Raw genomic sequence first — 24,825 nt, forward strand, 5'->3', positions numbered from 1 at the left:
CCTCTCCCGACTGTTCCTCCCGTTCTCCTTAAGACTGGTGTCTCTCCGGCCCAATCACTAAGATAAACAGGTGTTGCTTATTATTTCTGATTGGCCTGCTGATTAGCCGCCGGACTCTGAGCATGTTCTCCTTCTTTATTTGGTGTTCGATCATGCTTACCTCTCCACAATAACACTCTTAAATTAATAAAGTTAAAAGTTAATTGATCATCTTTAATTTTGAGTCCATATTTAATTAAGTTATTTAAGTTATTTTTTTAACAGAAGGAACTTTTATCAAATTAAGAAAATTTGTAAACAGTGACTGAAGCAAACTAAATGAATGGAAGTCTTTTGTGCTTTTGATAAAAAGTACAATAGAGTAAAGTAGGGGATAATGTACATCCTGACAGCTTTTTTTTTCACAGATGAGTCAGGTATACAGTACTGTTCCCAAATATCTTAGAGTGGAAATTATTTAATGAATTATTAAATATGTATCACTTGTAATGCTGCTGCTTCAGTTCCCTTAAATAAATTCCTTCTGTTAATTGAGATCACCTGTTCCTTGTTAGTTTTTAAGTTTTTTAAGTTCTTTTTTTAGCAGCAGGAACATTGTTTTTAACAAATTCAACTAAATCAAAAATTGAAATTCTTCTTTAAATTCAACCCATATAAATTGTTTGCAACAATTTTGCAGAAATCATATTTTTCAGTGTGTTAGCAAAGCTATGGCTCTCTGAGTGAATCGTCAAACATTAATACTGACAATAAAAATGCCAAGAACCTAAGCATGAGTGCTGCTCTTTTGCAAGGTGGTGACCCTTAAAACTAAAACCTTTGTAAAGTCTTTCTCACAAGTTAAACAGCTAAGATTTCGATTCATTCATTCTTTCATTCATTTCCTTGTCGGCTTAGTCCCTTTATTAATCCGGGGTCACCACAGCGGAATGAACCGCCAACTTATGCAGCACGTTTTTATGCAGCGGATGCCCTTCCAGCTGCAACTCCTCTCTGGGAAACATCCACACACACACTCATACACTACGGACAATTTAACCAACCCAATTCACCTGTATCGCATGTCTTTGGACTGTGGGGGAAACCGGAGCACCCAGAGGAAACCCACGCAAAAGCAGGGAGAACATGCAAACTCCTCACAGAAACGCGAACTGACCCAGCCGAGACTCGAAACAGCAACCTTCTTGCTGTGAGGCGACAGCACTACCTACATCGCCTCTGCGTCGCCCAGATTTTGAATCAGTTTATTTATTTTTTATTTATATCAAGTTTATTCAATCCTACGCAAAACATAAACTACACATCCATTACTTATCTATTAATAAAATGTACTTGATACTAGTTTTGCAACGATTGGAAGATACGCTGTAAAAAATGAAGGGTTCCACACAGTTTCTTCAAATTGTCCCAGCACAAATCAATTAAGTTAATGTAATTGTTTTTACAAATTTAAGAGGACTATACATAAAATAATTAAGTTCTGCCAAAAAAGAAGGAATTTTAAAAAGTTTAAACAAGCAGCAAAAAATTTTTTTGATTGTAATTAAATCATACATCTCTTTCATTATTACATCAAATAAATGTGTAAATATTAAATATTTTATATCTGGTTAACCTAAACATTTGATATTATAATCAAAGAATGATGACAGTAAATGTTTTAGGTTTTACTACACCAAAAAAAATTTTTTTTTTTTTTGGTGTGTGTCTTACAAACTATCAACGTTAAGTCAGCGATTTCAATGATGAGAGTAATGTCTATGTGTATCAGATATGATGTACCTCGGGGAGGGCACTTGAAGAGAAAGAGCGAGAGATCAGAGATATCACTGATCCCATAATAATCCCATGATAATCCTACTGTGAGACAGCACTTAATCATCCTATTTGTAATGTGATATGGATTAGACCATTAGCCATCAGCATGGCCACTAGACTCACACGCCATAGGCACTAATACAGTCTGAACAGCCAGGAATTAAACCATGGGCCCATTCACTGTTAACATTCCTCTTTAAAATCAAGAGTTCCACCAATGTTCATACAAACCAAGTAAACTGAAGTACTTAATCGCTGTACACTGTTATCCAAATGACAGGAAGTCTTTTGTGCATTTGATCCAAAAATACAATAGAAAAAGTAATATTGTGAAAAGTAAGGGATATTATACATCTAAACATTAGATGTAATAGACATCTAGACACTAGACATCTAGACAATTATTAAACAAAATATTAAATAATAATTACCTATAATGCTGCTGCTTCAGTTCTGAAATAACTGAAATAATAAACTGAAATAAATCCCTTCTGTTAATTGAGATCACCTGTGCCTTGTTTGTAATTGTTTTTAAGTTAATCAAGTTTTTATTTTAGCAGAAGGAACATTGCTTTTATCAAATTAAGTGCATTTGAGTACACTTGACATAACTTTATTTAATTAAGACAAACATTTCCACTGAAAAAGAAATGATTAAATATTGATTATCTATAATGTTGCTTTTAACTAGAAACTTTAAAAACTTTAAACTAGAGAAAAAAAATTCACTACAAAAGGTAATTATCTGTAAACAGGACTGCCAATGAATTATAATACTGTTTATTATTAAAAATTTAAATACTACGTACTTGCATCCAAAAACAAATACAGTGTAGTTGTACTAAATACAATGTGCTGTGTCCATAATGTATTGCAGAACACTTCTGGTGCTCTTGATATGGGATATCACTCACAAGTACAATGTAAAACATGTATTTACACAATAATTACATTAAGTACAAGATTACCTAATATAAAGTGTGACCTAATTATTTCTTAATTTCTTAATTTTATTTATTTATTTGCTTGTTTATTTACTTATTTTTATTTATATTTATGTGTATGTATTATATATATAATATTATTGAATATTATATTATAAAACAGTTGTAATAAATAAATAATAATAATACAAATTAATAATAATAATAATAATAGTGATAATAAGTAAATAAATAGACAAAATGGAAATATATAAAGTATATAATACTCACACACACACACACACACACACACACACACACACACACACATACAAATACACATATTAAAAAAATAAATTTAATTATGACATATACCATAACTCAAAATGCTTCTAAAAGAAATATCGATAAAATCCAGTAAAGAATCCAGACTCGATATAGAAAAGCCTCAGTGGACACATGAATGACACGAGTAAAGAAATCTAAAGAAATAATTTTCTTAATAATATAGTGCCATCCTTCCCATTTCTTAATTTTTAATAATCTTTGATCTCAAAACGGCCTGATAATGTCTGATTAAAAGGCGAAGCTAAAGTTTAAGCAAGTCATCAATGCTGATGCTCTATATGATGTATAAGAAATGTCTACACATGTGCTAAAAATGCTGTGCTTGATTACAAATTTGGGTCAAAGATCATTCATTCATTTTCTTTTCGGCTTAGTCCCTTTATTCATCAGGGGTCGTCAAAGCTAAATGAACAGCCAACTTATCCAGCATATGTTTTATTCAGCAGATGCCCTTCCAGCCGCAACCCAACACTGGGAAACATCCATACACTCTTGCATTCACGCTCATACTCTACGGCCAATTTAGTTTATTCAATTCACCTATACCGCATGTCTTTGGACTGTGTGGGAAACTGGAGCACCCAGAGTAAACCCATTTATTTGAACATAAACTAATTAAGTTGTCCCCAAAAACTTTAGGAATTGTGTTTTTTCAACCCTTTTAAGTAAGTTGTTTAAACAAGCAGCAGCAAAAGTCATTCTTTGAGTGTATGCAAGTGTGTATATGTATGTGAGTGCCTGCAGTAAAAGCCTTTAACTCGACCTGTATTGTTCTGTTAATTCACTATACCATCACATTAGCGTGAGTGTCCCTTTCTTCCTGCCTGTCACACAGCCAAAGGCCAACTTTCATCCCGGATCAGGTGTCTAAGTAAAGCATCATCACGTACTACATGATCTCTCATCACAGGGATCCTGCAAACAGCAAAACACATTTAAACTCAACAACACATACTTTCAGCCAAAAAATGAAAATAATATCATGATTTGCTCACTCTTAATGCATTGGTGTATTTGACTTTTTATTCTTTCAGTCAAATCCAATCATAGTTATTAATCTTATTCTTATTTATTCTCTTAGTCCCTTGTCTATCAGGGGGTCGCCACAGTGGAATTAACCAACTATTCCAGCATATGTTTCACACTTTGGATGCCCTTCCAGCTGCAACCCAATTCTGGGAATATTATGATTATTGTTATTATTTTATTATTATTATTATTATTATTATTATAGAATGCCAGTGGTATATCCAAAAGAAGTCCAAATGAATGCATCCATATCATTATACAGACAAACATGGCACTCTACCCACATAAAAAAAAAAAAAAAAAAAAAACGAGGTAATTGTTTTCTCACCTTTGTGTTGTTCAAAACTATTTGATCAAATTAAATTATACAGAAAAGAAAATGAGGAATTCACCTTCAAATCAACATTCATATCTCTAGTTGGTGAAAAACATTTTAAGATCAGAAAATCCCATCAATTGTGTAGACTGCTGAGGAATTTTATTTTGAGTACAAACAATATAAAACATTTCTAAATGAACAAACTGTGCTGAAGTGAAAAAAAAATCAAACAAATAAAACTTTAAAACTTTGAGTTCACCCAAGCATCGTCTGATGGGCCGCCAAACTCTTCATCAATTATGATAAATGCCAACCACTGGTACTTCGCCCCTCTCCACCTGCTCCTGAAGGTCTGCTCCCCACCCCTAAAGGCTATAAGTCACTTTCCAAAACCTTTTCATTCAACGTCCCTCACTGGTGGAATGATCTTCCCATTCCCATTTGGACTGCGGATATACTGGTATCCTTCAAACGACAACTAAAAACTCATCTCTTCCGAGAGCACTTTAACCCTGGTGAATAATACTAAAACCACCTCTAGAAGCACTTTCTCTCTCTCTCTCTCTCTCTCTCTCTCTCTCTCTCTCTCTCTCTCTCTCTCTCTCTCTCTCTCTCTCTCTCTCTCTCAAAAAAGAAAAAACAAAAACTCTTGCACTAAATGCTCTGATCCCAATCAAGTTACTTTGAATAATTAGCACTTCTCGTATCATATGTATTGCCTCTTCTTGCTAAATTGTTGAATACCTCCTTAATTGTAAGTCGCTTTGGACAATATATTTCCTACAATATATAGTTTTTTTTACGAATTTGTTAAGACAATTTCATTTAGTTTTTAGGGCAACAGTATCTCCAGCAGAAAAGGACGATCCACATCAAAAGTAAAAAATATTTTTAAAAGTTTTTTTAAATTTAACATATTGTGTTCAATTTATTAAATTTAATATATGAATTATTACATAGATATACTGTAAGCCCATGCCTACAGTATATCAGTGTGTCTCGTGAGAATTTAGCGGTCTGAACATTAATGTATAGACACGATCCATGTTTCCTAGTGGAATAGTTTAGGAGGTATTTTCTCCCTTTAAAAATGCAATTCCGTGATTAATGTCCATACCGGCATCGACCATCCACTAGCTCAGCCCATCTGGAGCATGAATAAAGGTTTCTGTTTGTGAATCCATCTAGAAATGTGTAGATTTAAAACTCGTTTGTTTAACTTCTCATCTGTTGTCATCTTTTGAGGTGAATTTTTTTGCGTCCATCAGCTGGAAAGGATTGAATGTTGCAACACAGTCTCATTGTGGATACATACCCCCGTCTGCATTTTTGGAAAGCGCAAATAATTTGGCCAGAGGTACATCTGGCTGCATTTTGTCTTTAAAACGAACAATATGTTGGCAGTGTGATGCCGCCAATGGCTTCTGTTCCTTTTAGCGATACCAGCTGACCGATTACCTCCATGTGGACGGCTTTTCTGGTGTTACCAGTTTGCCCAGTAGCTCGTCTCATATGTCGATGGACTGGAGTCGCAGAGCTGAGTTGACCGCGATGACGGAGTTTGAGTTGGGTAAAGAATGGTTTCATAAACCAGGTAAAACAAAAGCTAAACAATAAATAAAAAAACAACAGGCTGAAAACGTGGTAGAATCACACAACTGTGACTGCTTTTCCTTTTCTAGATTGCTTTTGAAAACACTATCGGATGCATTTAGGGACGAGGGTGCGTGAGTCAGTCAGTCGACTAGGCCAGCTGAAGTGTATATTGCACCCTCTAGTGTATTTATGCAAGAAGAGGATGCGTGCGAGAAATTTGGGTTTGCAAAAACAAAAACTGTGAGCAGACAAACCTCTAGTTACGTATTTCGCAGTCCCCAGAAATCTAGACCTGGGTACATATTTGTAATGACCCTGGCATGTTGTCTGTCTCTCTTCAATACTTTTCGTGTGTAAACACTTCACACTTGAGATAGAAAAACACTATAGCACTCACCAGAAGTTACACAAAAATGGGTCAAATGGTTATTTGCATTTTTAAACATAAACATATTTTTTGTGCAAAAATGTACAGATTCACCAAAGAAGACCTGTATTCAACCCCTGTCCATTTTATTATGGATGAATGCGCTTTATTGACAGTTGCAGAGCAGGTAAAGCCAAGATAATTTTTAAATAACTGCGACTGGACTCGACTGAAAGAAGCAAGTCATATACACCTACTCTAGGGCGCCTTGAGAGTGAGTAAATCATGGTAAAATAAATTTTTTTGGGTGAACTAACCCTTAATTCAATTTCACAATCCTTATATGGGCGGTACGGTGACTCAGTGGTTAGCACTGTCACCTCATAGCAAGAGGGTCGCTGGTTCGAGTCCAGTTGGCATGTCTGTGTGAAGTTTGCATGTTCTCCCTATATGAGCGTGGGTTTCTTTCGGGTGCTCTGGGTTCCCCCACAGTCCAAAGATGAGGTATAAGTGAATTGAGAAAACACAATTGGCTGTAGTATATGAGTGTGTGTGTGTGTGTGTGTGTGTGTGTGTGTGTGTGTGTGTGTGTGTGTGTGTGTGTGTGTGTGTGCGCGCTTTCCAGTAGTGGGTTGCGTGGGTGGGCATCTGCTGCATAAAACATGTGCCAGAATAGTTGGTGGTTCATTCCGCTGTGGCAACCCTTGATAAATAAGCGACTTAGGATAAATAATCCACCAGTGACACAAAAACACACACATTTAAACTCAATAACACATGATCCATACTTTCCCCAGCGCACATATAGAGACTATTTACGAAAAAAAGCATGGTGCAATCACAATATAATGCAAGGACGCTGGTTCGTGGAAATGTATTTTTCTCCACACCTCATAAACCTGACCCATCCACGCATTCAAAGGACTGTGATACAAAAGAGCCGCTCAGGTCCTTTAGAATAGTTCTTCTAGTGCGGTACAATGAGATCAGAGAGAGCTCAGAGTTTGCGTCCTAATGACTTTGCCTTACGAGTGACCTCTGGCAGCGGAGCTCAAATACATAAATTCTGCATATTGTGTTGATGAATCGAGTTTGTCTGTGAAGAGCAAAGCCGGTCGATAGTGTACCGCACCATGGTCTGAATGGCGCTCAAGGCTACGTTCCTGCTCCAAATGAGAACAAGAAGCTGATAGGGTCAATACACACAGACTTTTCATTATGCACGTCGTGTCAGATGTGTGTGTGTGTGTGTGTGTGTCGCTACTTCTTTTTCACTTAAAGAGGCACCTCAGCCTTGTGCTATCTTCGCTCTTTTGATTCAAGAGCAAGATATTCGCGAACAAAAGAACCGTCGCCAATTTTCCCTATTAGAAACCTGTGGTGAAAACAAGTCTTTGACTGAAGAAGACATCTTTGTCACTCAAGTAAAAAACAAACGGCAGAATTTGCAAGGTTAGCAGACCTGAAAGGAAAAAAGAGAGACCGAAATATAGTTTACTTTGTATAACTGTGCCCTTTTTTTCCTCCACATCGAAACACCAGGTTGCTTTTATCAACAATAAACTTTGGGATGGTGAACGACCCGAAAGGTTCAGGGCATGAGGAAATGTAACAGTCTTTAAGGTTAAGTTGGCTCAAAATAGACAATTCTATTTACTCACTCTATTTGTTTTAAACTAACTAGAACAATGGTCTCAATTCCTTGAGGGCCACAGCTCTGCATACAGTAGTTCTCACACCTCCTTAATAGTCTCCAGTAGTTTTGAACACCTTGATTAGCTGGATCAGATGTGTTTGATAAGGGTTGGAGCAAAACTGTGCCGAACTGCGGCCCTCCAGGAATTGAGTTTGAGATCTGTGAGCTAGAGTTATGTTGAGCACAATAGAAGATATTTTGAAGAATGTTGGAAACTTAACTATTGACATCCAGGTTGGGCATAAAAAACTTCAAGTAATGTGGGAAACTTGATTTATTTTATCGATTAATTTCAATGTCTTACACATTAGAACACCATATACTACTTTTCTGAAATCCTAAAGACGATTTCTAACCACAGAAGAAAAAATAATGTTGATGTTATACCTAGGTGGACCATGCCAGACACATTAGGGTTTTTTGTTTTATGGAAGATTATTAGGAATTAAGAAATGAATCACATATAATCACATAAGAAATGAATGGCCTTATCTAGTATGTACTTAAACTAAAATTAATCATCTGTTAAAATGAACTTATTGTGTAAATACATGTTTTTACATTGTACTTAATGGTTGATTAAATGCCTGCATGTAACTAAATATGGAATTAATTTGTGTTATTACAGTTGGAATTACACTGTTGATTATCTCTTACACCTTCACAGGCTTATAGCCGGGGGGATAAAAGATCCAGAATTTGTCGCATACATAAGCTCATTTGACTTATTTTGACTGCTATGCCGTCATAAATTGTTAAAATAACCATCAAAGAAGGCTTCCGATGAATGCAAACAATTATTTTTCATGAGTTCAACAACTCACTTTGCAAGAAAGCATACAATATGACGCAAATTAAGTCATCTTTCACTAGTAGCCCAACTTTTATTCTGAATTTTGGACCTTATCCCTGAAAGAAAAAAATACCAATAAAAAGATTTGAAGCACCAAAAGCGGCCCATATCAAGGATAATATTAATACTAATAGCGGTATTTTTGTGATCCATAAACTTTAAAAATGTATTTTGGTGTAAAATGTATCATTATTTGATAATATTATGTTTAATAATTTTTAATTCAAATGACCAATTCTGACTAAGGAGAGTTGAATGTGATGGCCAGTTTGTTATAGGCTACAGTTTTGTTTTGTTTTTCATTTAAAACTTTAACTTTAACTTCTTTTTTTCTAATGATAAATGAAGTAATAAATTTGTATTTAAAAATAAGTATTTTTTCATATTTCTTTATTTTAAAACTTTAGGAAATGTTTTTGGTACATCAAAAATTGTGGTTACGATGACCATCTGACAAGCTTTTCCAGCTAAAAATACTGCTTAAAATGTCACTAAAATGCAGTAATAAAATCTCATAATTCAATAGAAAATAAGGTGAATAACTGAAAACAAATCCACTTTATATATATATATATATATATATATATATATATATATATATATATATATATATATATATATATATATATATATATGTATATATAATATGTATATATATGTATATATGAGCAATATCACACGAGTAGCAGTGCGATATGGCTGTATATCGGACCTGGTGGGAGGCGTGCGTGCCTTAGAGCCCCCACCAGTGCCGATATACAGCCATATCGCATTGCTACTCGTGTGATATTGCGTTTACAGTTTGACAGCATAATTGTGTATATAAAAACAAAAGCAAACATGGAGAGTCTCAAAAACCCTTTTGTATGGGGAACTACTTTCTTCTTGATTCAAATCATAAGCTGACAGTTAAACAGCTGAGCAAGCATCTTTTAAACTTTAGATCTGTAGTGTCTGCTTTTTGCTGGCTGTATGTGAGCGGAGTAATACACAAAGGGTAAAGAGGCTGTACGGGTGCTGATATTACTTAAATATATCACGGCTATCAGCCAATCAGATTCGAGAAACAGACAGAACTGTTGTATATTTATATATATATATATATATATATATATATATATATATATATATATATATATATATTTATATTTATTATATACATATACATATATATCTATATATATCTATATGTATATAAATCAATGCAGGCTCATTATGGATATGTACCAGGCACATGCCCTTTTTAGTCTTGGATAGAAAGTGCCCTTCCAAAATGACTTACAGTACTATGAGTTTCTTCTGTTTTTCACAAAAGAAGACATTTTGGAAAATGCTGGAAACCTGTAACTATTGACTTCCATTGTATTTCTTTTCCTACTATGGACATCAGTAGTTACAGGTTCTCAGACTTTAAAGTATCTTCTTTAGTGTTCAACAGAAGAAGAAAAAAACTCATAGGTTTGGAAGCACTTGAGTAAATAGTTTAGGGAGAACTCTCTCTTTAATTGAGTAAGGAGTCATTTAGAAAAGTCACAGAAATTATTATCAGAGCTTCATTTTGATTCACATGATTTTATTTGAATTATTAACAATATATAAAAGCAATTCATTACAAAACAATTATGAACACTTAATTATAAAACAATCCCTTTCCCTTGTGACAGAACACCAGATTCATTGATGAGGTAGAAAATAGTTGAGCAGATCTTTGATGACACTTTAGAGGAGAAAACTGTGACAGCACTGGACTTCCTAATGGAGTTTTAGCATTAATTCAGTTCAATTCATCTTCATTTCTACAGCGCTTTTACAATGTGGATCGTGTCAAAGCAGCTTAACATAGAAGAAAATTGAAACTGTGTCAGTCCAGTTTTCAGAGTTGAAGTTCAGTTCAGTTCAGTTCAGTTCAGTTCAGTGTGGTTTAATTGTCACTGCTGAAAGTCCAAACACTAAAGAGCAAATCCATCGATGCGCAGCTCCACAAGTCCCAAACCAAGCAAGCCAGCGGCGACAGTGGCGAGGAACAAAACTTCACCAATTGACTAAAGTGAAGGAAAAAAACCTCGAGAGAAACCAGGCTCAGTTGGGCACGACCATTTCTCCTCTGGCCAAACATCTTGTGCAGAGCTGCAGTCCAGGCACCATTAATTACCATTATTGTCATTAATTACTCGCCTCATGTCCTTAGTTCAAATTCATGTTTACTTCATATTGAGAACACAAATGAAAACTTTAGATGAAATCTGAGAGCTCTCTGACCCTCAAACCGCACGTTCATAAGAGCACAGTGCACTATATGTGTGTCGCACTGCTGACGTTTAACCCAGAGGCCTGCGCGACTTCCTCTCATTTAAACAAAGCGTGGGCACATCCGAGGTAAACATCAGCAGTGCGACACACATACAGCGCAGGACAGAGCTCTCATGGTTTGATGAAGTTTTCTGGGATTTAAACATTTCTTCATTCTTGTGGTTTATGGAGGATCAGAGAGTTCTCGCAGTTAATCTCAAATATTTTCACAAGTTTTCTGAAGATGATGAAAGGTGTCAGGGGTTTGGAGCTACAGCTGTCATTTTTAAGTGAAACTTCTTTCAGGCAGAAAGAAAAAGACAAAAACAATAAAACAGAAATACGACTTTAGAAGTTCTGTCCTGCACTGTATGTGTGTCACACTGCTGATGTTTAACCCAGAGGCCTGCGCGACTTCCTCTCATTTAAACAAAGCGTGGGCACATCTGAGGTAAACGTCAGCAGTGCGACACACATACAGCGCAGGACAGAGCTCTCTTCAACACACGTCATGAACTGACACTGACTGTAAGGTCTTGGGGGTTTGGAATGACATGAGGGAGTAATTAATAACTTTAACAGTCTTGTGAATGTCTGGAAATGGTGCTCTCCTCCTCCTCGCTTCTTTAGTTTTTTCTAAAAATGAAGAAAAACAATCAGAAATAAGACAAAGTTATTTAAACAGTAATATGAAAGGCTGTCAAATAAAACTCTGTGTGTTCCTCTACCTCCTCTTGTATAACTGCTTCACAGGATTTGGGGTCGTTGGATTGAACCAGCAGTGCTCTTCTACCTGGTGTAACTGTAGCCGTTTAGCTGGATTACGGATCAAACACTGGGAAATCAGGTCCACGCATGCTGAAAAGTGTCACAGAGAGTGTGAAATATGTCTGCATACTCAACATTCATGAACGTCTTTAAATCTTACAACATCAAATGTTACAAAACATCCACAATTAAGTGACTTTAATATCTACAGGTCCTGTAAGCATTATATTTAATCCATTTGACTTATGACTGACATGTTTGATTCTGTCACTGAGGCTGAGATTGTTCAGAGCTGTCTGCTTACCTGTGGATAACCTGGGGTGTATCTGAATTGCGCCAAACATTATTGACTGTCTGTTATTGAAGGCCAGTCGTCCATGCATTATTTCATACAGCATAATGCCTATTGTCCAGACGTATGCCGGGTTAGCATGGAATACACGACACCTCAAAGCCTCAGGTGGCATGCCATGTCCAGCTCCTGTAAGAGAGACATTTCCAGAATTCAGTCATTTCATGAGACAATACTGTGACCAAAGAAACTAACACAAAATGTCAACTCACCTCGATAGTCACTTTTGTTGAAAGGCTTTTGGGTAATTGGCTGAGCACATCCAAAGTCGATCAATTTGAGCTCTAATCGGGGTAGAGTCACCAGGATGTTTGCTGTGTGTATATCCCCATGGAAAACTCCACGCTCGGTGCAGAACATTATAGCTCGGATCAACTGACGCATTAACTGGCGTGCTTGGTTTTCCTCAATGTCCGCTGTGTCTTTGATGTACTGAAGCAAGGTCTGGCATGACTCTGCGTACTCCAGAATGAGAACAAAGTTGTCCTCAACCTCAAGCCAGTTGTGTAATCTGATGATGTTTGGACATCGGGGAGCTTTCATCAACCTAAGCATCATTGCCACTTCTGCAAGCACAGGTGTGGAATGACCATCCTAGAAAGAAAACAGATTTCAAAGACATTACCAAAGCAGAATGCCACAAAGTACAGAAACACAAACTTCAGTATGTGAATAATCACTAAGCTTCATGTTCTGACACATTTTTGCTTGCATTTGAGCATTCAGTCATGCAGTTTAAGCTAAAAGAGGACTCTACATGTGTGTGTTCTGTCCGTCTCTGAGGCTGAGCACATGCACACAACAGCACAAGAGCTCGTTAGCACTTCTGAATGACTCGTATACACTCGAATAAATCAAGCACATCCCATGCTGCAAAAGTCCCGCTACATGATTTCCCTGATTTCCAGCTTTGTGTAGAAATGAATGCAGACTGCTTTACTAGGGGCCGGGATATGAATCAATGATCATTTTAACCTCCAATAATTCATTCATTCATTTTCTTGTCAGCTTAGTCCCTTTATTAATCCGGGGTTGTCACAGCGGAATGAACCGCCAACTTATCCAGCAAGTTTTTACGCAGCGGATGAACTTCCAGCCACAACCCATCTCTGGGAAAACCTCCATTAATGTTAAATGAATTTTAATTCATTCTACAGCCCAACATTCATGTGTTCAAAACTTGTCTCTGGGTTTATTTCTTCTGCTGAACACAAAAGAAGATATTTTGAAGAATGTTGAAAACCAGTAAGCATTGACCTCAAAAGTATTTTCTTTTTCTACAATAGAGGTCAGTGGCTACCTGTTTCCAACATATCTGCTTTTGAGTTCAGTTTAAAGTGGTCCAGACAGGTACGGGACAAGTGAAGGATGAGTAAACGCTCAGCACATTTTCACTGTTGTGTGAATAAATCAACTTACAACGTCCAGATAACGGTCCTGTTGACTCTTCACCATGCACTTCAGGGCAACCTGTGGAAAAACAAATTAAATTAAAGCCAACAAATTATTTATATTTATTAATCAGGAGGAAAATGTTGACTGAATTTTTAAAAAGTAGTTCTCTACCTTTACTCTTTTACTGCGTTTGTGAGATGCCACATACACCTGGCCAAAAGCTCCTTCTCCAATCAGGTCTCCGACTTCAAACTGAGTCAGATCGAGTCCTGAAAAACAGAAAAAAGCAAGGAGATTTACTTTATATTGTCTGGTATGAAGCGGATCAAATATATGACTCCTGTCCTTTAAATCTGGACCTAATGCAATGATCTAAAAGCAGTAACTTCTATCAGTGCAGGAGTAAATTGATTAATAATCTATATTAATTATGAATTACAGAATGATGACTTACCAGGAGTGAGCCCAGAAGCCTCCTCAGGACCCTGGCCTGGCAGACATACTGACTCAAGGTCTGGCTCTGGCTCTGGCTCAGGCTGTGGCGTAAAATGCAGGAAAGGGAGCTTTGCAGCCTTCCATGCTCTCTTAAAGAAAGCAGAGACTCTTTTCCCTTTCCTTCCTTTCTTGGGGTTTTCTAAAATGAAGAAAACAAACAGAAACATCTTCATGAACAAAGCTGCAGCTACAGTGCTCAGAACATTCATATATGCCAGGGGTGGCCAACCCTGTTCCTGGAGAGCCACCTTCCTGCAGATTTCAGTTGCTCCCCATATTAAACACACCTGAACCAATTAATTAGGACCTGAACACCTCGTGATAATTACAGGCAGGTGTGTTTGGTGGCTCTCCAGGAACAGGGTTGGTCACCCCTGATATATGCTTTACATTTATCCATTTCTCAGTGAATATGGGTAATATATAGTAATATATATTGATGCATTTGAACAAAACTGATTTAGTAAACAGATTTATTTATTAAAAGAATATTTTAGTCACAGAACATTTTTAGAAATGGAAAGATATTAGAATATAGAATATTGTAAAGCATCCTATAGAACATATGAATTTAAATGAGAGATTTGTGGGGGTGTACTCATATATGTTTAGCACTGTAATAATTAATACACAACCAACAGTACAACAAATGACACTGTCTGATTTATAAATTAAAAACAACAAAGAGTAAAAATAACAGATGGCAAAATAAAATGAACCAAATTCAGGATGACTCACCACCAGTCCCATCAATTTTAGAGGGGTCTTGAACAGACGGAGGCGACTCAGGACTGACCGAATCTGCATCCGTCATTTTCTTAATATTGGAGGGGCCCGGAACACTCAATGGCTGAGGATCTTCACAGACCTGGACTGGCGGACGCATCTGCTCAGGGTCAACATGATCTGCGATGGTCGTTGACTGGATCCTGGATGGTCCTGGAACAGCCAACGACTCAAGACTGTCGCAGACCTGGACTGGCGGACGCATCTGCTCAGTTTCAACATGACCTGTGAGGGCCGTTGAGGACTCAGGACGGGCCCGATCTGCATTCGGCACATCTGCTGTTTGCTTGATCCTGGAGGGGCCCGGAACACTCAACGACTGAGGTTCTTCACAGACCTGGACTGGCGGACGCATCTGCTCAGGGTCAACATGATCTGCGATGGTCGTTGACTGGATCCTGGATGGTCCTGGAACAGCCAACGACTCAAGACTGTCGCAGACCTGGACTGGCGGACGCATCTGCTCAGTGTCAACATGACCTGTGAGGGCCGTTGAGGACTCAGGACGAGCCCGATCTGCATTCGGCACATCTGCTGTTTGCTTGATCCTGGAGGGGCCCGGAACACTCAACGGCTGAGGTTCTTCACAGACCTGGCCTGGCAACAACACCGGCTCAGGGTCTGCATGTGCTGCGACGGTCCTGGAGGGACCTGGAACAGGCAGGTGCTCGAAATAGTCGTTATCTGACTGTGGTTCAAAGGGAACCACTCTGCTCTGGTCACAGCTAAGGAAAGGGCGCTTTGCAGCCTTCCATACTCTCTTAAAGAAAGCAGAGACTTTTTTCCCTTTCCTCCTTTTCTCTGGGTTTTCTGAAGTAAAGGAAATGAACAGGGAAATATTAGAAAACTCTTTAACCACAAGTTTAAAATAGACAAACTGCTGAAAATAAGACATATAAAAGACAATCACACAAAAGAAACATCAACAATAAATGTACAATTATAATAAAAAAATGTTTGAAAACGACAATAATTAATTGGAATTGCAAATCATTTCTATGACGTAAAATGACAAATACAACCTGACAAATAGTCGGTAAGTCATCCATTTTAGACATTAGGAAAAATCCTATAAGCAACTGTTTTGCAAAAATAAACATTTCACTCCTGCTCACACGAAATGCAAACCATTATAATAACTCATTTTTGAGTCAAAATTCTGATTTATAGAATATTTTATTATAGTTTTAGTTTGAGCTATTAACAATCACCATCACAATGTTTAATCAAATTTATGAAGCCTTTTATTTTTTTGTCAGTGGGTGCCACATCTACATCGATGTTTTTCAATCAAGCACCACTTCTCCACCACAAAAAAATAATAAAAACAAAATCCATATTTTTGCAGCTTTCCATTAGCAATCGTCAAACTCAAAGTGAACAATTTCTCACGCTCTGGATCTTCAGTTATGAAATCTGTGAGTAAATTATAACTTAAAACATTTAACAATCAGTCTTAGAATTTCAAATGAAAAGAGAAGTCTGGCTCCAGAACTTCAGTTAGAGAAACAGAGCTATACACATTTATTATTATGGAGGTAAAATTGGGTTTATATTTGTTAATTTAACTGTCTCCATGTTGTTTACCATGCTAATTTGAATACTGAGTGTGAAATAGCATGTAAGACTTTAAATCAGAGTTACAACTAATTAATTGACTGTAAACAATGTTGTAGAATGATAGTAATTTGGCTGTTAATATGATTTTCCCATTTAGAATTTGAAACAATATTTCTGTTATTATATTTTTAAGAAGAAAGTCAGAATGTGTGAATATAAAACCAACTTTCCCTCAATTGTATTAATTTATCCCTGCTTTAACAAATAAAAGCCTTAAATATAATATTCTCACTCAGTTTGCTCAAATATAACAAATATTCCTCCACACCATGAAAAACTAAGAAAATTACTGCGCAGGTCTACACATAAAGTTTAAATTAAAGTAATATTAGAATGTTTTTTTGTATCAGTAACGTTAGCGAGGCACAATTTCTGTTGAGTGGAAAGGAGAAACTTTAAAGCCAGAATGTCAATACATAAAATGGCAGCAGGCCTCAATCCCAAAGTCAGAAAATATACAATATACACGAAATCATTACAATCACGAGAGGTTGAATATTTGACTCTTAAGTCGGTAAGCTTCGTTATATGGCGATATATTATTATTATTATAGTTTTTATTAAATAATAGGTGGGGAATACACCGTTTTTGTAAACTCTCATCTCACCTGTTGGGCTTCTCGTCGTGGTACAAGGTGTAGGAGAAGCCATCGTGTCACTCTGATGATTATTGTTGACAAAGTCAGTCGTGATCTTTTTAACTCGATGAAAAAACACAGTTGACTTATTATTTTCCATTTGAGACGCAAAACAAGTCGCTAAAGTCATTAAATCACTGTTCACTGTACTCGTTCGTTTGTCACTCTGAGGAATTCTGTCGGCTATGACGTAACGGCCTTCTCCTCGTTCTATTTATTCGTCATGAGATTGCTTCTTCCAGACACTTACAACTTCAAGATATTATTTGTTACTATGAAGGTAAAACTGATATATCAGAGAACCACATTAATAACTTTTTTATTTTGTATGGAAAATATTTTATTCACAAACAAAAATTCTCCAATTCGCAGCCTTCTTTTTCACATTTTTTAATTGAAATTGATGTTTTTATTAGCTAAATCTCTTAGACTAGTTAATAACAAGAAAAGTGATATATTCTTGGATTATTATGATAAATATTTTTGAAATATCAAGGATACATAAATCCTTGTTTCCTCTTGCTGTATCTGAGTTATGTATCTGTTTAAATAAATATTTTTCTCTCTTTTGTTTTTCTTTTAATTAATTAAATTAATTATATATATATATATATATATATATATATATATATATATATATATATATATATATATATATATATATATATATATATATATACTTATATTATTTATCCTGATCTGTTATTATCATTGTTTTTGTGCAAAATTGGATTTTGTATCTTTGTTATTGAAGTCAGTAAAAAATAAAAAAATAAATAAAACAAATTTGTCATCAGTGAGGTGATATTTTACTAAAGCATATAAACATGTATTAAAGTTGTTTATCACAGTCAATATTAAGTGGACATTAGTGTTTTAAACATAAAAGATTGAATAAGAAATATGAAGGGTTGGGCTAAAATTGTCCATAAATTATCAGTCCACAAGAGAAAGAAAAAATGTATTAGGATTTATTGGACAAATTAAAAACTGGTAGGCACAAATAACCTCACTAGTCAGAAATTGGCCATCTGAATAATAAATAATAATATCTGAACAATAATAACATCTGAATAATAAATCATCTGAATAATATTAATTAGAATAATGTCCTTCCCTTTTTATGCCTCTCTTGTAAATTAGTAAAATTCTTCTTTGACATAAAACATAATCGCTAAAATATTATCATTGTCAGTGGATTTTACTTATTATATAAAACATTATTTAAAACGTATTGATTTATGGAGGCTTTTGGTGCTGGAAACTTTCTTGTTTCTCGTTTTGTTAAACAATTCACGTCGCGTCATGGTTAAAAAATAGTACCACAATGAAAAGTCAAATCCGGTCCACTTAAACCTGAACGACTTTATGACGTTGTAGTCACCTGTAAACCACAATTAATACAATATTTGAGGATGCAATAGTGTTACAATTAAGCAAACTATTTATTGTGCATATAGTAACAGATTTACATCACTGTTAAACAGACACATCTAATAAGAATAAATAAAAAAACAACAACACAGAAATATAGACAACACAAGTGAAATTTTATTTTAGAGTCTTTATTTCTACTATCCTCCAGCTCTTCCTGGAAGGTGCTCGCTGTGTTCCTCCATTGCTGCATCTTTTTCTGTGCCTGTAGCATCTGGACTCCATCACTTCACAGCATCTGAGGGGAAGAATATGATTTTGTGTGATCCTAACAACTAAAAACTTACAACAGACCAAGACTTTTTGTCATGTTTCATGAATGCACAGTAATGTGCAGAGCAGGGCCGTGCACAGGGGGGTGGCCTGGTGGCTAGAGCCACTGCCCCTCTGCCCCCATTGGCAGAGGTGCCCCTTTCAGCCTGTAAATAAATAACATTTTTCTGAAAACAGAGACAGAGAGAGAAAGAACGAAGGAAGGCTAATAAAGGTAGTTTAACACTGAAAACATGGATTCAAAGCTCCAGCAGGTAAATCATCATATAGAACATTCAGCTGTGCTTGTCTAACTAAGTAGGCCTATATTTTCCATAATAATCACTATAATCACAGGCTACAGCAAATAATTTTATTAAAACCATGTCAATAGTAAGCCTATAAATAGTAAAAAAAATGCAATTTTAATATTAAGTTTATTTTATTTAGTTTATATTAAGTTAATATAAATTTATGGTGTATAATATTAAATTAAACGGGTAATATTTATTTTTCCATTGAAGATGAGGAAGAAGCAGGTTCAAAAAGTGAGGGAGAGACCACTGAGCATGAGCTAAATCAGACAGGTACAGGTAAGACTTTTAATCTGGAAGGGATATGCTAGAGTGTCATATAAGATAGAAGGACATTTAAATAATTTAAATATTGTAAATGCTTTGTTATTCATTCTAAGATGAAACTGCTTCAGAGTCAACTCAGCAAAGTAAAGGTGATGGAGACAGAAAATGTTCAGATTGTCCATCCAACAGTAAATAGTTTCTGTTATTATCGGCAATGTGTAAATGTGAATCACATATATGTAAGATGAGCTTATCAAGATCTTTCAGGACAAAAAAAAGTTTTGTTGTTAAAGGTACAGGTAAATATAAAATGTAAAATGGTAAATAGTTCTGAAATTATTACAATGTACTGTTTTTTTTTTCTTTTAATTGTACTTTTACAACATCTAGAAAATTTGTATAAGCAAGAACCCACCCACTTAGTGCCCCTTTTTTTGGTTTAGGCCCCTGCCCCTCAAAATGTCTGTGCACGGCCCTGATATGTACCCCTTTATATATTTCTGGAGAGCGCCAAAAACGTCCAAGGAGCTACGTTTTTTTCAGTGTTTGTTTTTTCAAATCCACCAGAGGCCGCTGTGGCCTTTTTTGGAGATCTCAAAGTTCTCTCGCACCTGCTCTTCTCTTAAATCCACCAGAGGCTGCTGTCGACTGACTGACTGACTTACTGACTGACCGATACCACCAACCCTTCTTTCTCTAAACCCAATCGACAGTGTTTTCAAAAGCAATCGAGATAAAGAAAAGCCCTCGCAGCTGCCTGATTTTACCACGTTTTCAGATTTTACCACATTCTCACTCTTATTATTTACTTGTTTATTTTATTATTGCCTTTTGTTTTTTGTTTTACCTGATTCCTGGAACCGTTCTTTGCCTGAATCAAATCCCATCATTGCAATCAACTCCACTCTGCGTCTCAAGTCCTTTAACGAAACCTTCAAACCTTTATGAGCTTCTTCTATTGTGCACAAAGTTAAAAATGTGTAACCATTGATTTCTATTTGTGTTTTCTACTATGGAAGTCAATAAATACAAGTTTCCAGCTTTCCTCAAAGTATCTTTTGTGTTCAATAGAAGAATCTCATAAAGGTTTGGAGGGTGAATACTGTAAATGCTGAGTAAATTTTCATTTTTGGGTGAACTACCCCCTTTAATTGTCTGTTAATTGTCTGCACCGTCTTTCTCCAACACACAAACACACACGCACACACACACACACTCAGCGTCAGACAGTCATGTGGGATGTTCAAGGAGCTGTGAGTGCTATCCTGTTTACACTCTCTGGGAGGGGACCCCGAGCACCTGGTAATTAAAATTGCTAATCATGCACAATTACCCATCCAGACTCCCCACTCGGAAAGTGGCCTCTCACACTCTCTGCAAGTGTGGGGTAAAGGGGGAAGAATGTTAGTCATCTTTTGATTAGCGTTGTGTGGCTCTCACCACAGTTTTGTCTTGCGGGGCAGCCACCGCGAAGTCATCCACAAAAGAGAGACGAACATCTGCTGGAGGTTGTCCGATGTTGCCAACAGCACCATGCAGGCCAGGTGCAGATTTTACTGAGAGAGAGCTCATTTTAGGGGAAAGAGGCACACGGCGGCGCCCTCTCAGGGCAAACATCCCTGCTCTGTCACCTGGTTCTTTGTGCCGCAGCAGCTGAGCGTGCAGGATCCACAGCTGCTTCCAGCTCCAGTCCCCGTCTTCTGTTTGTTTTCCCTCCAAAACCACTCACCTGCTTTAAGTTGCTCACCTCAGGGCCTGTTCGTAACGGAAACCATCATTTGATCAGTAAACATCTCTTCTGCTCACCATATGCTGCATGACAACATCAGCAAATACATTCTAGCCGTGGAAAATGTTAATTGATATTAATTAGCTTTATGAAGACGTTAAAAATCATCTTTTTAAGATCTTTGAGCATCCTAATTTGTTTATATATTTTTTTTTATTTTCTACGTTGAATCCATGTATTTTATTGTTTGATTTCTCTGTTGTTGTAGCACTTTGGCCATTAGAAAATAAAAAAATATATTATTATTAATTAATTTATTTATTTAGGATATTTAGGACAAAGACGATTTGTCCTATTTTGGTGTTTGCAACTAATTTAACTGGAAATAATTTTGTAATTAGCAAGCAAAGAGAATTAAAGTGTGTAATAAAGTGTGTAAATAAAAATGAGAGATGTAATGTTCTATTATTATTTTTGAATAAAATCTAATTATGCAAATATTAAGCAGTATATGTATTTTAAGAATATGTTATCAAATAAATATGTAAACTAATATTTATTGTATTTACGTAAAATCATAAATTCCTGCAAAAGAGAGTGGCTTATAGACGTTCCTTTGGTGCATTTCTCACAACACTATTTGCACAACAGTTAATGCATTTCTCAAAACAGTTTTTGTGCACATCATAGTAGCAGTTTCTCATTCCTCTCAACAAATTGCAAATGCTTTTGGACGTGCATAAATTGCAGTCATGTAAGTCAAAATTAACTAAACTTGTGAATGCTGAGTCATTCCATATAAAACAGTCCTCATTTCATTACTTGAGTCATTACATACAAAAATGTTAAACTAATTGCCAAAATCCGTCAAGCAAATTTTATTTTTAAAAGTTTTTTAAAAATTCTTGAAAATATCTTCTAAATTTAACAATTTCATGAATGATTTACAGGCCTGTGTATGTAGGTTCAGTTCCAATATGTCCTGCAATATTGTTTACGGTTGTGCACAGCTCTACCCAAAGGAATGTTTGTGGTAAATAAGGGTGTATTTATTCTTTTGCACAATGCTGTGAATAAATTAGAATTGCAAAGAGCATTTGCAGTAAAAATGTGAAATATACATATTCAGTGTCTTGTACTCAGATACCTCACTAAATGCAGAGATGTCTAACTTTACTGTAGTTTTCAACTGTCATAATGAAAACATGACAAAACCATTTGACTATCTTGTTCATAAACAATGGTGTCAGGACTTTTCATCTTGATGACACTGACACTTTCATTGACAAATACTTGCTTTTGAGAAATGAGCTATCCATTTTGAGCAAGTGACACGCTCATGTGTATTAGCTTACATAGCCTAGATAGACAGACAGACAGATGCAATAGATAGATAGATAGATAGATAGATAGATAGATAGATAGATAGATAGATAGATAGATAGATAGATAGATAGATAGATAGATAGATAGATAGATAGATAGATAGATTAAGTTTTATTGCTTTGAGAACACTTTTTCATCTTTAATGCAAAAAAATGGTAAGGACTAGCTCAATTCTGGGTACAAGTTTGCCCCCAAAATAGGCCTATGTTTAAATAGAAACACACACATACAAACACAAAATGTATCCATATAAATGTGTTAAAAATTAACACCGTTTAAAAACCTCATCAACCTTTCGTTCCGGCGTCTTTTGATGGCCTTTAATTAGAGGGTTAAAGCTTCCAAACTCCACCCGGTTTATAGGGCCAGTCTGCGGAGTAATTAGCGAGGCTGGTTGGGGAGGGCTGAGGAAAACAATCGCCCCTGCTGTCTGCTCAAGTTCGGGCCTGCTGAACTGACTTAATTGGCCGTGTAATAATGTCGACCTGAGGAGAGCTTGCGTGAAAGGGCTGTCCCGGTTCCCACAAACCCAGGGCCAGCGCCAATCCAACCCCGCGCTGAAAGACTGACGGGAAGAAAAGCGACACCGCACAATGAAAGGCCTCGGCCGGGCGGGTGAAGGATTTCTCCGTCTAATTAGACGCGCCCTGTTTCCAGAGCCACACACCGCCCAGCGGGCCTGCTGCGCCTGGCCATGCGGAGCTCCGCGGGTAGCCAAGCTTAGACCGGCCGCTGATTAGGGTATTGTTCCCCTGTTTATCATCGGGGACGTTAATTACTCCGACGAATGATCGTTATTAATGAATTTCAATTGGACGTTGTTTCACTCGTATTAGACTTTAATGCGTAAAATCGAAGGTGCGACATTTGGGAAGCCCTTTGCTTCTGTTAGTAATTACAGGACTGGTTTATTAACAACAAACAAAACCAACTGATAATTTTGATTAACCAAACTGGTACAAGAGTAAAATTAGAGGCAGAATGTATATTTGTATGCGTGTATGTATGTGCGTTTGTGTATTTTATTAGTTTAAATCAAATGCATAGCCTAATATTATTGTGAAAGTGGTGTAGCCTGATACATTAAAAAAAAAAACATCTCATTTGTAAATTACACATAGGTTATCTTTGTTAAAACGATGGCGTAATAAAACCATGGTTCATTTGTTATTATCATTGTTTTATAACATCAAGAAGTATTTAATGTCCACTGTCTGATTATGGATGAGTCTTCATAATTCAAAAACCCTACACCTGGCATGATGGTTGTTCATTTAGGAAATGAAGCATATGGTTTTACTACAAATAAAACAAACAATAAAATGACTGTTAGTACAATTTTACAATATTTTAATGTTTTATTTTTGCTAATAACTACTGCTAACAATCGCTATAATATCATGGTTTGTTGTAAAACTGAGGTTATTCACAAAGTGATCATGCCCAAAATTTGGGTTTAATTTTTGGAGCATTTTCATAAGGTTCATTAGACGATGAAAAATAAGAAGATAAAATGTGGATGAATAAATTAAATTCTGCAGTTACACCATCCTCTTGTCCTGTAGGCTTATTAAAGTGGCAAGCAATATTGTCAGCATTTCTTTTATATGTAAAATAATCCTGTTGAAAGATAACAACAAAGGTTTCTTGTCTTCCTGCTGGTGTAGACATCTCTCATGCTGGAGCAGAGCGTCCTCCACTGGCTGCGCTGGAAAACAAATGCAGACTGGAGGAGAAGCCGCCTGTTAGTTCAATCATTTGTCAGATCAATAACAGGTAATTATGTGTTATAATGCAGCTTGTGGAGGCCTGTGTTTCTCCCAGGTGCATATACAACACTGTCAACACAAACTGCTGCTATAGACAGCTTTAAATAACAGCGCCTGTCAAAAATGAATCCATTTTATTAGGACTTTGAAAGAAATGATTATAATCTGAAAATGCCATTCAACTAAAAGAGCCAGAGCTACCTGTTGTGTTTATTCCTAACGCTCCTCCTGCTGGGTTTCATTTCTATATTGGTCTTTAGAAGCACTTATTTTTACCCTTTAATTTGATCAATATAATAAAGCAAGTTCCTCTTTTGATATTCAATCTTCCTAAGTCTGCTTATGCAAATAGTGGCTTTCAAATCAAGATAGCTTTCAACTT

General features: G+C 36.2%; 1 protein-coding gene across 2 annotated transcripts; it reads right to left on the bottom strand.

Annotated features, from left to right (window-relative positions):
- Positions 1 to 10,505: 10,505 nt before the first annotated feature.
- Positions 10,506 to 17,460, bottom strand: LOC100002818 (serine/threonine-protein kinase pim-2-like). Of its 2 annotated transcripts, XM_073954304.1 has the most exons (10): positions 17,263 to 17,460; positions 15,368 to 15,844; positions 14,987 to 15,116; positions 14,208 to 14,387; positions 13,925 to 14,022; positions 13,778 to 13,828; positions 12,571 to 12,952; positions 12,311 to 12,487; positions 11,967 to 12,096; positions 10,506 to 11,874 (listed from the first exon to the last, which is right to left on the bottom strand). In XM_073954304.1, the coding sequence occupies exons 2-10, from the start codon at positions 15,563 to 15,565 to the stop codon at positions 11,865 to 11,867; spliced, it is 1,356 nt and encodes a 451-aa protein (XP_073810405.1). In that variant the 5' UTR covers positions 15,566 to 15,844; positions 17,263 to 17,460; the 3' UTR covers positions 10,506 to 11,864. The 2 variants fall into 2 exon arrangements, with proteins under 2 accessions (XP_073810405.1, XP_017212515.4); XM_017357026.4 differs by having other exon boundaries at positions 14,987 to 15,844.
- Between the last annotated feature and the right edge of the window lie 7,365 nt (positions 17,461 to 24,825).

The sequence above is a fragment of the Danio rerio genome, chromosome 1, assembly GCF_049306965.1.
Source record: "Danio rerio strain Tuebingen ecotype United States chromosome 1, GRCz12tu, whole genome shotgun sequence".
Lineage (NCBI taxonomy): Eukaryota > Metazoa > Chordata > Actinopteri > Cypriniformes > Danionidae > Danio > Danio rerio.

Coding starts and splice junctions, on each gene's coding strand:
- LOC100002818 (XM_017357026.4), bottom strand. CDS start 17,422: ATGACTTTAGCGACTTGTTTTGCGTCTCAAATGGAAAATAATAAGTCA. Junction 12,488..12,570: donor CAACAAAAGTGACTATCGAG/GTGAGTTGACAT, acceptor TCTCTCTTACAG/GAGCTGGACATGGCATGCCA. Junction 12,097..12,310: donor ACACCCCAGGTTATCCACAG/GTAAGCAGACAG, acceptor GACACTTTTCAG/CATGCGTGGACCTGATTTCC.